Source organism: Mesitornis unicolor, unplaced genomic scaffold (genome assembly GCF_000695765.1).
Source record: "Mesitornis unicolor isolate BGI_N332 unplaced genomic scaffold, ASM69576v1 scaffold19426, whole genome shotgun sequence".
Lineage (NCBI taxonomy): Eukaryota > Metazoa > Chordata > Aves > Mesitornithiformes > Mesitornithidae > Mesitornis > Mesitornis unicolor.
Genome location: NW_010190925.1, coordinates 25,728 through 43,015, shown reverse-complemented (window position 1 = coordinate 43,015; position 17,288 = coordinate 25,728). Strand labels below are relative to the sequence as shown.

General features: G+C 38.5%; 1 protein-coding gene across 1 annotated transcript in view; it reads right to left on the bottom strand.

The window, feature by feature from the left end:
• The window catches only part of LOC104542318 (glutamate receptor ionotropic, delta-1-like), a gene marked incomplete at both ends in the record, with an annotated part of 27,578 nt that extends 10,467 nt beyond the window's left edge, over window positions 1–17,111 (bottom strand). Inside the window, 4 exons of the mRNA XM_010186577.1 lie at window positions 11,637–11,775; window positions 13,183–13,507; window positions 15,374–15,571; window positions 17,010–17,111. Coding sequence (XP_010184879.1) covers window positions 11,637–11,775; window positions 13,183–13,507; window positions 15,374–15,571; window positions 17,010–17,111 — 764 coding nt within the window. The remainder of the gene's footprint in view (window positions 1–11,636; window positions 11,776–13,182; window positions 13,508–15,373; window positions 15,572–17,009) is intronic.
• Between the last annotated feature and the right edge of the window lie 177 nt (window positions 17,112–17,288).

The window sequence follows — 17,288 nt, the reverse complement described above, 5'->3', positions numbered from 1 at the left end:
AAATCTGAGCTAGCCTGGGTCCTTTACCCACACTCCATATTCCATTCAACAGTGAAGAGGAAATTAAAATGCAAAGAAGAAGAAAAGGTGAAAATGTCTCAAGACATTGTAACCCATTCTTGGAAAATAAATAGATCATTTGGACTACCCTTGAATATGTTCTTGCTATACTTTTATACCGCTTTGCCATTGTGACATTTCTCTGAGTACCTTGAAGGGTTAAAATGGTAATTAAAGCAACATATTCTACTCCCTAAATTATTAATTAAAATTAAAACTGCAGCTGGTATTTAATAACAACTCAGTCCCAACAGGAGGTTTTAGTCACTTCACCTAAATCAAACATATCATAAAATTGGCATGAAAATCATATTGTCTGAATCAAACACATCTGGCAACTGACACATGCTTTTACCTACAGTGAAAATAACAAACTATCTCTATTATTTATGCAGATGCACTTTAAATTGTTTGCTACGCTGATGTCTTCTACCACTCACATTCGGAAGCTAAAAATCCTAATGAAGATTAATGATTAAGATCAAGAGGGAAGAAATTGCTTTCTTCCTTCTCAACTGGCGTTACAAGTACTGCTACCACTGCCGTTCTGTTTTGCACTCAGATGACAAAGAGTAGCTTTTTAATTAAATAGAGTGGGGAATGGATAAGCTTGGCATCTTGATGCTGTCTTATAAAATCCTTACTCGGGGTGAGTGACTCTTTATACCATGACTGTTAGGCCATCATTATACTGTGAGTACTTCCACTAAAGCCCATGAAATCCCAGTGTGGCATAAGGTCCTACTCAACTCTTTATTAATTTTTGATTTATCAAGAACTGTTGCATGTTCCCACTGAGAGAATGAGGTTCTCAGTGCAGAAAGCTCTGGGTTGCTGCCTGCACCATTGTCAGCAGTCTCCTAGGTAGGGTGGAGGGGCTTGATGAATTCACACAGCTCAGATTTGTTAGAGGTACAAAGTGATGCCAGAAAACAGCTTCACACCCTTCCCTTACCACAGGGAGTAAAGCAGAAGCTATTGATGCTGACAGAAAGAAGATAAGAAAACAGAAGGGCTCTGAAGAGGCAACTTGATTGCTAGAACATGTGCTGGGTACTCCTGGGAAATCAAAACATAGGGCTCTTCATTAATACTGAAAGCACATATAGCATTCAGCAGTTATTATTGATGTCTAAAGTGCACGCACTACACATGCATATTTTAAAGTCTGGAGGCCCGCTTGCCAGTTTCTCAGAGGATCCAAATTATAAGCACTTGGTATATGGTGTACTTCCCACCTCATCCTGACGTGCAATGAGGTAAACAGAAAAAGAGAGCTTACTCTTTTGCCTCTCCCTCCTCACCCTGAACACAAGTCTCACCTGATACCAAACTTCATACTGGAAACTCTGACAACACCACATCAAAACCAATTAGCTGTTCCTTATATTGAGATTAATTCGTTTATTGGGTAGCCTAATTACATACCTCAAAACACAAGCTTGGAAATTGCATTACTGTCATATGAAAGAAACATAGTAGTTAACATCCACCCCATTCTGACTGATGGTTTTCTATTTTTTTAAATTGATATGACTATTCATAAATCAATTAAATTAAATCAGTGGCTTATTCTCCTAGGCTGGTTTTAATGGTTTAGAAGGCAAACAACTTTAGTGCATGTGATTACATTTCTTTTAATGGAACTTTGGCAGCTGTATCAAAATATCTTTTTAAAGGCAACACCATTCTCTCCCTCATCTCCAGACGAGTCTGGAAGTGCTCCTGTATTGTATTATATGGGGGCATGCATGTAGAAGAAGAGAACATTGCTCAGTAAGGCAGATGAGCCCAGGAAGTGGAAAGAACATATGCAATCCTTCCCTTAGCAACAGAGTATTATTTCCAGAAAAGTTTTCTTTCCCTCTAGAAAATCTTGTGCAACACAGAAACTAAGAATGAATAGGAAAACGCTCATGGTACTAAACAGTAGCATCTTAGTTTCCAGGGAAATTAAGAACCTCCAGCTTCTTTCCCTTCTAAACACTCATAATCTGCATGTATTGAAAGTGTGTTTTGCTCATTCTGTTTTTTTTCTTTTTTTTGTTTCTTTTTTTTTACATCATCAGGAATAGTTTCCAAATCTCCTTATGAGGATATTAGATTTTTAAAGCCTTTTCTTTAAATGGCAAGATGGTCTGTAAGCATTTTAGAATGTAGTGCAACAACTTTTATTTCAGAAGAAGAAAATACCATCCTATATATCATTGAAGGTGTTAAGAGTTTAAGGTGTGAAAAAGAATTCTCTTCTATCATGGAGACATTTATAAGAGGAATGGCTATTTTAGATTTGAATGAAAATGACAAAGAGAAACGTAGCCAGTTTAAAAGTGTTTGCAAGATGATGGAGCTCCAAATTCTGAGGAAAAGAAAAAGCAAGAGTAACAGCAAAAAAATAATGGATTGCTAAAGACAAGACTTCAACAGATTTCAGGAACTGGGGGAGAAAGTGTTTTAGGAAGGTGAATTAAAGGATAAAGGACTACAGAAGGGCTGGCAATTTTTGGAAGAAACCATCTTAACGTGAGGAGCTATAAGAAGAAATTCTAAGAAGCTGTTATGACATCAGCAAGACTTCTTTCAGGACCTAGAAAACAATGACAATCAAGCATTTTTTTCTAAGTAAAACTATAAAGGAGTAGTGCAACCATTTGATTCAATATGAATACACACTACAAATGCACGGGAATCACACAAATGCATGGGACTAGAAAGTCAGAGAATCAAAAATAACTCCCTCTTACGACACCAAAGAACCTAGCTTATATGGTTTGTTACTGCACAAAGCTGTTTGCATCATCCCTTGACTTAAGGGCTTGTGTCCACAGCAGAGATGGGAAAAAGACATATGCCTGTACCCTAGCCATCCTATATAAAGTTTGATTTCTAAATTTTGTGGTTGATTTCATCAGCACAACATGAAACAGCTGACAGCGCACTGAGCTCACCGAGACTGAAACTCTAACCCTGCAATCTACAGCATAGAGCGCCAAGGTGCTAGATGGGAGATGTGTGAACAGCAACAGTCAGTTCCTGGTATGGAAAGGCAGCTGCCAGGAAGATGCTCTGAGCAAGGCACAGGCAAGAGATGAGGTATAACAGGATCACGGGACTGCTCTTTGGATTGTCTGCAGCGTGGAGCTTTAAAAGTCTTCCTTGACTCCAGTAGGTTCCTAGTCCCATGTTCAATCTTTAATCTCTGAAAGAATGGCTGCTGAGCTTCTGAATTGATTATATGAACTGAGTTTTTAGGCTATAGGAGCTATGAACATCGGTTAACTTTTATTGCAGGCTATTAATTCAAATCTTGCAATGTGAAATATGGATCATCTAAGTGAAGAACCGGACTGGCTGTACATGGTAGCACTCATCAGTGTTAAGCAACCAATGCTACTCCAGGAGGATATCTGAGCAGTCATTCTTCCTCTACCCCTGCTTAGAAACTTCCCTTTCTTTCCCCTCTCCTCCCTCCATCCAAAATTATTTAAAGAAATACACAACGCAGTGCACGTTCCTTATGCTCAGTCAGCCTGCTGACATTGAATATATGTTAAGAAAGAGAAGGTGGAAAAATTAATTTTGCTGCCAGGAGGGTGGGAAATTCTGGTGCTGAACAATCATGGTACAACAATGACAGAACCACTGCTTGCATGGAGATGTTGGTGAGGAATTGTGCAAGAAGAGAAGATTTTTTTAAACTTTTTTCACATGAGCAAATTAAGCATTTTCCAAAACATGCCACAGATTATCAGAGTTGGAAGCTTATGTGTGTCCTGTCTGAGCTGATGGCAAGTAAGAAAACAGGTACAGCTTTCCCTTCTCACAAGTAGGTACACCTACTTTCAACTTAATATCATTGTTTCACAGGAAGTAACTTACTGTGACAAAGTGCTTACTAATTATTGGTAGTTTTGCAAATGCTATTTACTTGCTTGTTCTGGCTGCAGGGATGCTTTTAGAGAGACCTTCCAACTGTGGACAATTTGGAAACCTATGCAGAAATATACACCATATTACCTCATAACAGAACAACCCGCATGACTTTTATCATAAGGCCCACTGTTACACTAACGACTCTGACCGGCACAGATATATGGTATAAAATACAAGTAACTTTACAGGTTTTTCGGTTTGGTTTTTTTTTTTCCTAGGCAGCTGTTTCACTATCAAGTGTCATGAAGATACTGATACTGTGTTCGGATTCTTCCTGGCTTCCTACTTCAAGGGTCTTTGTTTATATACTCTTCTAACAAAGATATATACCACAGGAGCATGTAACAGTATCTGTCAGTCCAAAAGAATAGCAAACATGGCCAGCAGGCAAACACATGGAGTACTATATTAACATGCAAAAAGCAGTTAGGTAATTTTGCATTGTAAGTCAAATAAATAGCTATCAGATATAGTGGGAAAAAAATAATGCTTCAGTAGAAGTGAAACTCAAACAATTAAGCACACTGGCCAGCCTGCTTTACTGGTTGTTCCACACCCAGAATCCATTACTAAAACAGAATTCACCATGAAGCTTTTCTTCTTACTCCTCTTTTTGTACTCAAAAAATGATGGATTGAGGTAGTCTTTACAGTTAGGAGATGTCTGAAGCTTTAAGGCCATCTCTGTTTGCATTGCTGTAGTCATCATTATTTTGCCTTTTTAATATCCTATTAGATTTTATTATCAGTTCATATAAGACATTAAATCAGCCTCTTTAGAGAAAAACAATAGAACTATAAATATCCTATTGGGCAAAAATCTTCTGTTACTGCATTTTGTCTTGTTTATCCCTTAGGAGTCAAATAGAAAATAAAACTCAACAAAATAAGCCATAGGTACTATCCTTGTAATAAAAAGAAACCACATCCTACAATAAAGAAACTTGAAATCAGGGGTCAATGAGATTTAATATATGCAGACAGCATGTAGTGTAGCTACACTACACTATGGACAGCCAGTGAATAACCTATATTAACATGAGAAAATGTGACTTAAAAGGTGACTTGATCTGAGCTGAGAAGAAGAGACTGCATATCAAATTTCAGATTTGAACCAGTCCGTGTACTTCTTTATGGGCTGTCATGAGGATTACTGCTCTTGCTGGATTTTCACCCTTCCAAAGCACAAGAAATAAATAATAAAAAATCATTTTATTACCTGCACAGATGGTAGATTTTGCTAACGTCCTATCCAAATCATTTTCTTCTCTAAACTGTACATGTATCTGAATGTTAATGCCTCAACCCACTTAGGTCACAGAATTTCCCAAATTAAGAGATGCTATAACACAGGTGTTGTAAAAATTAGAGTAGAAGAGGGTGTGGAAGAGGGTGTGGAATCACAAATCTCTTGGTTTTTCATTGATCTCCAATATATGTCACATTTTCATAATGGCAGCTGGAGAGACGGAATGCAAGCTTGATTTTCAGCTGTGCATTCTCGTTTTTCTCAGAAAAATGTCCTTGGGAAATATTTGCACTTATATGCTTGCCTGCTTGCTCAATTACAGGAGTAATTAGGATCCATTTTAAACCATGGTTGAATGGCATATGCCAACATTCAAAAAGCTTTTTAAAAGGCTCCAGACTTTGTGAAGCCCCGGGTTTCCCAGAAGCATCCACTGGGCAGCATCATCATTGAAAGTGAAATGAAAAGATAGACGATGGGGATCTAGTGCTGGCGACAACAGTGTCTTGTCCTAAACAGTGCCGGAGGGCAAATGGCTGGCAAGCTCTGCCCTTGAGTGCTGCAGCCCTGCTGCACAGGCTGCAGAGCATTTCCCATGGCATTTCTTCCATGTGGTCTAAACACGGAATGTTCTGGAAAGAGAAAAAGTTTTGAGTTTTTGTCCCTGCTCATTCACTTGCATCTTTCTTACACTCTTTTTTTAGCCCTTGTTTTTATGGATGAACTTAATCTACTTATTTAATGATTGAAGCTTTTGCTCACAGGCCTCAAATAATAATCACGATAATTATTTTTCAGCATGCTCATTCATACATGCCTCCTGCCAATGTGCCTGGGGTGCTGCCCAGACACTGCAAAACATAGTACAAATTGAACATAACAAAATTAAATGTAGCAAAAGAAAATCCAATAAAATATTTAAAAAGCCACGTATGATATTAACAACAGAAAGGCTGTTTTCAAACAAGGGATTTCAAGGCAAAAATCACTGCAAATACAGAAGGATTCCTGTGAGGTTTCTGCTACCAACCCTATCAATTCCATTTAACTACAGCAGATGAAACCTTTGTTCATTTACCTCTAGCTGGCATCTTGAAAATGCTTGCCTCATATTCTTTTAAAATATTTTGAGATTGTTTCTGGTTTGTATGCAGCCCAGAAAATCTTTTTTGATACCTGCAGAGCTATTATAATATGGTCATTTCTGGCCATCATCTTTAAAGCAGCTAAACCGACAACATGTCATATAAGGTATGAAAAAACTGTTACTCTGTTCTACGGAAAGGGAACTGGGACAGACAAGAAGCTAAGCCTGCCAAGATCAAACAAAGCTTGTGGTAGAAAAAGAATTTGCACCTGAGTTTTCCAAATGCCAGACTATCACCCCAACTAAGCTGCAGAAAATCTTCAGCTGTCACCAAAACACATGAAATTCGGGGATTAAAATGCAAATAAGGACATTCCAAAACATGAAACAACAACTGTGAATTTTAAAGCAAATATAACATGTATTTGTATGCAGTTCATGAATATATATATACAGACGCCTTTCAAAACATCCATTGGATGTGCAAACGTTAAGAATCAATTTGATAAAATCTTAAATTTATACTCTTTTGAATTTGCAAATAGCCTACTGTTTTATGTCCTATTTTTCCTGCATAATTCTTAACCTCTTGTCAGACAAGCACTCCTAAACCTGAGTCTCAGAATATCTGTGCAGCTACTGAACTGCATGTAGTCTGCTTGTTAACAAGAAATGAAGCTGGAAGTTAAGTCACTGCTAATTAAACTCATAATTACAAATGGTAAGTCAGACAGCAGATCCACGGGCTGTTTGAAAATATAATAAGACAAAAAAGAAAGAACAAACTCTCACGTAATAATTCAGCTCTTACTCGGCAGACTGACCCATTAGAAGACTTCTCAGCTGCATGCAGTTCTGAAGGCAAATATTAGAATAATAAATGCAAATCATTTCTATTTAAACAGGTTTGACAAGGATTAGCACAGGCTCTAAACATTACCTACATTTCTATTTAAAAACAAAAATTAAGAATTGCTGATTTAAAAAGTTAGAACATGGATCACAGCTTCCCAGCCTGAGCTAAGCCTAAATCATTGCCACCAACACATCTGCAAAAAATGCTTTCTCTTTTGGAGTCAGGTAACATTTCTCTCCTCTGCCCACCTGAGGCTGGGAAATCTGCCTGATGGTTTGCTGCCCTGCCTGTGAATATGCACAAATGCAGAAATCCTGAGAGGCAGCCACTATACATACATTGCACACATTGCCTTTATTTCCTTATTGTGTGGTCGGGGCAGAGAGAAGATGAGAAGAGCACAGGAGGTAATTTGGACAGAGGGCTTGGAGAAGCAGTATCGAAGAGTAAAGGGGTGCAGAATTACCAACTGCTAGTGACTGGAAAATGGGGGACAGCTGGGGAAGGTTCATACTAGTTCTGCTATCCTCAGTCACCTGAAGGGCCACAGATTTTCATGTTGGTCTCAAACTCCACATTCTGATCCTCTCGATCACCCTGTCACAGCAGGATGAGTGATGGGCACATGGGATATGTGAGGAGCAAAGCAGCACTTGCAGCTTTACCAGAGCAGGAAGCCGGTTCCTCTCTCTGTTATCACACTTGTGGTAAAGCCCTTGGGAAAATCCAAGGAGAAGATTTTTTGGTTCCTTCCACGATAAGCACATTTTTTACATAGGATCTGGGCACCTAGACAGCACTGCACTTGGGAATCCGTTTGGGATTTAGGAAGTCTCTGTCAGGAAATAGAGAAATACAGGCAACATATCTAAGCTGCTTTGCTGTGTCTCCTACTTTGGTTATTCCACCTTTCTGTGAGCCACAGGCAGTCCCTGAAATTCATGGCAGGGTGGAAAAGCCTTGTGTGATTTGCCAATACCACATGTAAAAGAAAAACCTATTCCCTTATCAGCAGGCTTTCATCTGATGTGCTAATTCAAAAAACGTGCCTTCCAATGGTTCAACTTTGCTTCAGTGATTGTCTCAGCAAGCCCCTTCTAATAAATATAATTTATGATTTATATGACACACTTGTTTTGCAGTGAAATTGTGGAGGTAAGGATCACTGGGTTGATTGACACCTAGTTATTCAATCAAACGTACTCCCATTCCACTAGTCACAGACCACACGTGCCAAATTTGATGCTGAAACAACTTTTATTAGGCATTTTGGAGGGGCTTGGGAAGAAAATGAGTCTTGTAATGAAAATCTTAACTGTGTTGCAGCTACTGCAGCACCATAATACCATTTTCTCTCCTGCTGGCAATTTAGCAGCAGCAGTACTGAACACCAGAGGGCTTCCCTATGGAGGGAGAGATAACAGCATACATTTACTGAGAGGATGGGGAGGTTGGTTTCTTAACAATGAAATTATACACAGATGGATTTGGTACCTCTCAGCTGGTGAGCAAATGTTCAGCTACAACTCACTGTGCCTTTTTGGGTGGGAAAAATGGATTTCAAGTAAGTATTCCTTTCTGGTCCATGAAAGCTACAATACAGATAAGCCGAGTGGCTAATTTAGAAAGGCAAAACTAGCCGCTCCACATCATATGATGCTGAAGCTCAGTAGTACTGGGAGCTGAGACACCACGCCACAATGCATTCATGTAAGGCAGTAATTTACTTTCTCGGGAAAAAATACTTGTTCTAAATCTGACAGAAGATTTTATAAGATGTTTCTCCTAAAGAGTAGGGACATGACAATACCTTCACCACAGCTTAGAAATGGATGAAGGCTCATTTCTTAACCACATTCCCTCTCTCCTAAGGCACTAGCAGTTTCCAATGAGAGGGTTTGTCCGAATCTCTCTCTCTCTCTCAAGGTAGCAGGATCTCAGGGAGATTCTGCAAATTTTGTAAAATAGCCATAGGCAAGCCAAGACAAGCAAATCCCTTAACTGGCTCAGTTATGCCAACCAGTGATCAAGTCAAAGAGCTTTCTGACAGCTACCATTTCAGATTATTTGGGGAATGATTCGGGTGCCTAAGTTGAAGCATCTGGGACCACTTTGGACACCCCAGGCAATATGAATAATCCACACTGTGGTTGACAACACTTAATAGAGACCTCTGTCCTTCTAGCCAAGTAGCTGTAGCACAAGCAGTGAACATCACGGCAACTTAAATTACTTTAGACATTTCTGGTTTGGCATCTGAATTACTTTGCTGGTGTTTGCAGATGACAGTAGGGTGCTTGCTTCCTTCTGTATCCACACCTTGTACAAGGGGATGCGATATTGGGAACCCAAAAAGGGGGCAGTCACTGTTAGGTATAGAAAGGCATTTAATTACAATTCAGCTGCCATCTCTAACAGTAGAAGGGGGTCTGGACTCTAAAGTCCCAAAACAACACCAAGCAGCTCCTTTACTAAAAAATCTTCTCCCTGTCCCTCAAGATTCTTAGCAAAGTCCTTTCATTTTAATAAGAAGGGGAATCAAAACCCCTTGTAAATCTTGTCATAGCCCAGCCTCAAAGGCCTCATCTAATAATTCATAGGTCTGCCTTTAAACTTGTGTCTCTCTTTGCAGACTCTCAACTTTTGTCCTTCTCTGACCTTTGATGAGTTTTGGGAGGTGTTCAGTAGACCAGACAATTTCTTCTGCCGTGAAGGTACCAGAACTTGAAGATTCAATTTTTGAGAAGATCACTATGCAAGCTTTCCAGATAACTATTTCTGTCTTAGATTTCAAAACCAATTTTATTCACTGATCTTAACCTTACTCCCATTACAGCCAGACCTCACAGATACTCTGCAGTAGTTTTTATTCCATTTAGTTTCTCATGTTATTCCCAGAAATTGCTTGCAGTTCTTATTTCTATTACTGCTAAAACCTACTTATTTTGGCCAAACAGAAAAATAATTTAAAAACAAAACTTTTTATGGTTTTTGACCGCTTCTATTCTTATTCTTATTCTTATTCTTATTCTTATTCTTATTCTTATTCTTATTCTTATTCTTATTCTTATTCTTATTCTTATTCTTATTCTTATTCTTATATTCTTATTCTTATTCTTATTCTTGCACTATTTCCATACAAAGCATTACATTACACTCAGGTACACAATGGCAAGTTAAAGATTGGAAATACTGCTAAGGTCATGCTTATGAGAAATGCGCTTATTTATGTCCTTCTGTGTAGATAGCACAGAGAAGGCAAAAGCAGCTTTTTTAAGTGCCAGCCTCACCTAAGTGCCAATGCCTCTGTTTCAGGAGCTGAACACAAAGATTACAGTCCTAGTTTTCCCAGTGTAACCACAAGGGAGACCAGCAGAGTAACTGTGTCACTCTCTGGTACTTAAAATCCTTGACTCTGCATTTTCTAGGGGAGCCTGTGTCCACTGTCCATTCTCTGACCACCTCTCCACTCCATCACTATCAGACCAAACATGAGATACCAGGCTCTAATCCTGTTGACACTGACCATGGAAGATCACAGGCCCCCTCCCCAGTACTCCATCACAGTGTGAAGTTGGAAATTTTGTCTGTGTTTCGAGAGGAAAAATTAAAACATTCCTTAGCCTTTAAATTTTCTGAAGAAAAACAAATTACCCACACACACGTAAATTGCCACCAAACAACCAGGAGCTCTCTGGAGCTGCTCAGAGGTCTGGTGTATTGAAAATATTCTCATTGGGCATGGATTAGTAGGCAAACGTCAGAGGAAAGAAGTCAAAGGTGCAAGATAAATTTGGTTTGTTGCAGAAGCTGTAATTTGTCATCACAATATTGCCAACACAACTGTAGATAATTATATATAAATTTAATAAAACTACTGCTATATTACATATATTATCCTGGAGTCAGGTTTGGTTATCTTTTCCTCCTTGAGAAGAAGCTTTTCTGCAAATAATGCCACTGAATCTGGCCATTTCTATTTTGGCCATTGATATTTTAAAAGAACACCTATATTACTTTGCATGCAAATAACAGTATAAACAACAGTGTATATCAAAATATTGAGAACGTAAAATCACATATTGAAGGTGAGAAGTGAAACGTTATATAGTTCCCCAGAGGTGGCAGTTCCTTCTGATGTTCATCAAAGAAATAAAGACAGCTGAAGCAGTGAGAGCTCTAGTTAAGCAAAGTACGTATAAATATGAAAGATCTCTTTTCTGGAAAAATACACAATTAAAGTGCCATTGTCCCCCCCGTGCACCTGTCAAAACTTGCTTGGGTGTTGCAAGAGTGAAGGAGAAGGGGGGGTTGAGAAGAGAAAAGCAGCCACTGCAAATAATCAGAGTATTTTATTAGAGAGTTATCTCCTTCTGGCAAGAACGAGTGCTCAAATGGATAATACCTTTCTGTGAAATCCAGGTTTCCAGCTTCATGTTAAGAGGTTCTTACCTTATAGGATTATCCATCCTTGATACTGTGAGAAATGCTGCTAAGTTAGCTGTGTAGGAAGAGCACACGATCAGGGTGAAGAGCCACCAGCTTCCCATTACAATGCGCATAGCCACAGAATTGACAGTAGATTCACCCCCTACAAATAAACAGAGAAAGTGAGGGTCTCTCAGCATCTTCCATTTATGATCGCCCTCTGTGGGCCCTGTTATATTAAGCTTTGTTGGAGCTACTCCTCTGCATTTCTGTTTCCCTTCCAGCCTTCCCTTTCACTGTGGGAAAAGCACTGCTTCTGTTAAGACTGATAATTTACAAACACATTTTCCAGTCAAACTCTTGCCCTGGATGCTGTTCTAGAAAATAATATTTTGAAATATTTCCCTTGGGAATTATTAAGGATCAAATCTACAGAATATGAAAAATATTCTAAATAAAGCTTAATGGTGAAGCATGACTAATGTGCAGGAATTAAGTCATTACAGTATTCAGAATACCGTAATATTCTGTTTTCCATGACCATTTTAGATTTGGAAAAAAGCCACAAACTGTCCAATGGTTTGTGTGTTATCTGCTATATTTAAATCTACAAAGACCGAAGAATTAGTGTCATTACTTTTTACTCTTTACGACGTTTCAAACAACATGAAGATTTATTTCTAGCAGGCTTTCAACACAGTTATGTTTGAATATTGTTGGAGACCAAACCTTACCATACAGCTGGTGCTAGTCACTTCAGTGTATGTTTGTGCTGATTATTATTGTGCTGATTGCTGTACTTAAACCCATCAGGGATGCCACCTTAATGAGATGAGGTGACCATATTTCATAGCAATAGACAGGATTTTCCAGCTGAAGCTTTATTAGTTTGCAATCACAGTGAAAATAATGTAAAAAAATGTTAACAACTTACCCATATGTTAGCATTCAACAAAACCTGCCTTCCAAGAACAGTACTAACACTACAGATATGGGACAAACACTCTGGGGCAGAGTTTGCAACCAATAATTTCTAAAAGTAACATTGTTAATGGTAGCGATCCTACTGAACTCAATAGGATTAGTCCTATGCCTAGAGATTACTGAGTGCAAAGTTGGTTACGTCACTACACGACATTTTTCTGTTCAATTCAAAGAATCAAAAGATAAACTGTCTCACATTAGTTTGAAAACATAAACGTTTCTAAAATTAAGTCTAAACAATTAGAAAAGGTACATGTTTCAGAGCTGGAGAAGTGTTGTAATTCTGCATGAAGTAGCTCTGTAGTTTATTTTTCACATGGTAGATTTCCCAAAATGGAAAAGCCTGCATTGAGTGTTTTTTCTGGAATTACTGAGAGACGGAAAAGCAGAACATAACCCTCCAAACTTACATACCTTTTCCGATTTTTCATCAGCTGTGTTAATAAAAAGTATTACCTCCCTGTATAAGCCTTCTCTTTCATCTTTAGACCATTCTGGCCAAGACAAACATGTCCTGACCTGCTGCTTTATCCAAGGCAGAAAGTTTCTGAATATCTGTTGGTGGTGTTTATAAACAAGTAAGTACCTTGCTGGACAAAGGCTCCGTACACAACCCAGATGGCACTGTGAAGGGTGGAGGATGCAGAAGGGCTTGGCTGGGAAGCATTCTGCGCCCTGACTGCCTGGATCCGGTTCAGGACAAATATCAAGACACCAACAATAGGGATGGCTGCGGCAATGCAAGCCCACACCGCAAAGTCAAATGGAGCAAAGAGAGAGAAGATGTTGATTTTCTCTTCAGGCTTTTTGATTAAGATCCCCACCGAATAGTCCATGTACCGCTTGCTGAAGTCCACAACACTCTCTCGTTCTGGTGTTATAGTGATGGCTGAGATGGCTATGTCTGCTCTCTGCGAGACAAACGCAACAGATCAGGTCTCTTCCTTTCACCATTTATTCTGCCAACGTGAGCCTTAAGGAGAAACTTTTTAAGAATCAAGTGACTCCATGCATTTCTTTCTATAATTTAACACATTTAAACAAATTAAAATAAACTGTCCATAAATAAAACTGAAATCAGTTTCATCATTTGAACATTTGTTAATTGCATCAGTCTAAAGCAAAACAGTGAAACGTAACCTGTCAAAGTACCCTAGAACAAAAAAAGTGACCCTGACTCCTCTCTGGAATGAGTGCAATTTGTTTAACCTTTATCTCTCACTTGTTTTCCAAAGGATGCCCGAAACTCCAAACCATATTAACCTGGTATACTGCAAGCAATAGGAAAGAAAAAACAACTATTTAGCTTATGTATTTGATAGCGAGTTGCAAAGATCCAATGTCTGTTGTTCACCTTGCAGAGCTGTCAACTGTCCATATTCAGGAAAGGTTATCATATGACACAGGAGTTGCAAAAACTAGTAACTGGAAGAAGGCACCAAAGACAACGTAGCTTCTGAAACTGCTTTGACCTCAGCATTTAAAATGAGTAGGTTTTTCACATAGAAGGTCCTTAAAACTGAATGAAAGATAAAACAGGATTTAATAACTAAGATTCCCACAGCTTTTGAAGAGCTGTAATTAGATTTGTATATTTGTCCATGTTAATAAAAACAGTTTTCTCCAGAAAATAAAATGTATTTTTTGTTTCATGTTGTTGGGAAAGCAAAGAAAATGTTAGGAGGCCAGCTTTGAAATCCTTTGGGGTCAGGGGAAAAGCTAGTAGAAATACCATTAAAAAAATACCATAACAGATACTTTGTTGCTTCAAAGAAAGCAATTTCCAAAGAAATTTAACAGGATTTCTCACAACATTTTCAAATCAATGAAATTTAAACAGCTTATGTCAATGAAAAAGAAGTAAAAAACTCTTTATATCTCCTAGCACCAAACAAGAATATCCCATTCTCATACATACATTTGCTATTGCTTTAATTGCTTCTATTTCTTCCTAAACATCTACTTACCAGATACTGAGCTACCTACTTACTAGATAACGAGAAAGTTTTCACTTTCAGTAATAACTCTCCTGCAGAAGAGTAACCTTTTCTACAAAGGGCAGCAACACGGACTATTAATTCCTTTGATTCTCCTTCTTGATTAACATTTGTCCCACGTCAAATAGTGAGAACATGAACAAAATACACTCTGACTTCATTCTCTGGGAGATTCAAACTACAGACTTTCCCCGTTTACTTCAACAGAGTTCAATCAACTTAGTCCCGATTCGCAAGACTGTAATTAAGAAATTTGGTCCTCTCTGCTTTCAATAAATGAATACTCTTGAGATCAGTTAAAATTCTGGTCCTTCAAAACAGATCTTTACAATGTATTACTAGGGACACTTTTCCTGTTTTGGAGTCAAACAATTTATCGTTATCAAACACATTGCCACAAAGAGACCCAAATAAAGTCATACCTACAAAAAAGTAGCAAAAACATAATGAGGAAAAATTAAAATAGTAATTAATATTTTAAGAAGAATACTTTTTTTTCTCTATTTTCTATAGTCATTCACTCACATACACATTCATGTCCTCTGTCTTATTCTTACAGCCATGTAAACACACAGATTTACACTGATACAGTTTATGTTGCTAACACTTGAGAGTAAATACAGATTCTTTATTTCCTATCATCTACACAGTTTGCACCACAATCAAACCACCCACAGCTCTGCAGTGTTTTGCACTGGTGCTTTCATCCTATTTAATCTCTTGTAAGTTGGAACTGAGGAAGAGGAGAATTTCACTTTTAAGAGCTTCTTAACTTTGTACCTTGTTAATGAGTTCTCCAATCATGCCATTCCAGGAACTGTTTTGGAGCTGCTGTCCATATTTGCCATCAGGAGCTTGATATATCTCATACTTGAAGCCCAGATTCTTGGCTAGTGCATCTAGGACATCAATGGAAAATCCTTTGTATCGTTTTGGTTGCCCAAGTATGTTCTCCGCCACCATCACAAAAGGTTCTTCCTGAGAACAAAACAGTATCTTAACTGATACATGAAACAAGCTTTTCAGTTTGCTTCTCTTAGCAAAAGGATGTTTTCTGAGTCAATTCTGGACATCTGACACAGATTTTGAGATACGCATAACCTTCTGAGGCAAAAACAGTAGACTCTGCATACTATGAGGCTTCTCTCATATGCTTCAGCACCTGAGTCCTACCGCCATGGGTTTTCCACAGTTAATGTGAAAAGTCAGAGAATCCAGAGGACAATTCAACCCCTCTTGCAGCTTCCTGGCGTCTGCAGAATAAACTGCTCTCTGAAGTACCTGCCTCTTCTCACGAACTATAAAGGAGGCACAGACACCTACCTTAGTGTCCTAATTTTCTAGAATACAGATATTAAGTTAAGCATATAGGAGCATTACTACTGTTCATCTATCTCAGAGCATATCAGATTTAGAAAGCCATCATTTACAGACAATAGTATCCAGAAGACATACTGAAACAAGAGCTAAAAATGCTGCATTTTGTGAATAATTAAAATTTTGAAAATACAAAATTTAACCCTCATGGGTATCAGTTCCTGGACTATTTTATATTAATGTATGTTTTGGGACTAAGGAAATGCATCATTTTGTGGTATGTTTTTTTGTCAAGCATGGGCGTCCTGCTCTCCTGTGTGGAGACAGGACACCACTGCACAGCCACTGCTATTGGCCACCTTTGTAACCTGGAACTGATGTTCCTGTGGAAGGGATCTGCTCAAATCCCACATAAGCTATGGCATAACCTAGCCATGATTCAGAAAAAGAGAAATAAAAAACACAAAAAGACATCACATTCTGCAATCTGCAAGCTACAATATTTCAGGAAAAAATGCATTCAAGCACTAGTTTGCCCATAGTTAAGCTCTTAGCTCACAGGAGCTCTGCTACCAGTCCAGATACTAACAGACAGCATTCCCAAAAGCAAAAGGACTTTTTGGAAAGACTACGCCTTTCTAAAAGATATAGTTTATCTCAACAGGAATTTATTAATTTGATGGAGGAAACTCTTGATTAAATTTTACAGCCTGCAGCGTACAAGAGCCAAGATTAGATTATCATAATTGGCCCATCTGATCTTAAAATCCATGAAATGCTGGAACCTGCATATCCAAGTTAGAGTCCGGTATCTGGAATGCACCCCTGTGCACTCAGGCCCTGTGCTGGTTCCATGCCCAGTAGGAATTACAATGCGGAGAAACAGCATAAGCAAACAAACAAAACCTCTGTATCTCTGACAGTGCACAGCTCCACATAAAATGATAAAATGATCTATCTTCCTTGCTTATGTAACTGATCATCCAAAAATATAGAATTGAAAATGATAGAGAAAAATACTGTGGGAAGTGCCCAAAATACTCAGTCAGATCCTTTTTATTTTGAGCATTTTGTTTCCTGAACTCAAATAGGATCATACCAAGACAGTCACCACTTTGAGTGTCAGTCCTTGTAAGTCATTGCCCAGGCGTCGTTCTTGCAGGCTACCGTTCAGTCCTTTCTCAGAGTCCCACGTTGCCAACTGGAACAGAAAGTACAGTGAGCCTGAAGGACTGTTAGGCAGAAAACCTTCAGAATTTATATAAACATTTAACAGTAACATGACCAAATCCAGAACGGATAAAGAAAGGATGAGAAATGTGTGAGTTTTTTAAAGCAGAATCAGAATTAGTGAGATTCAGAGGACAGACATAAACAA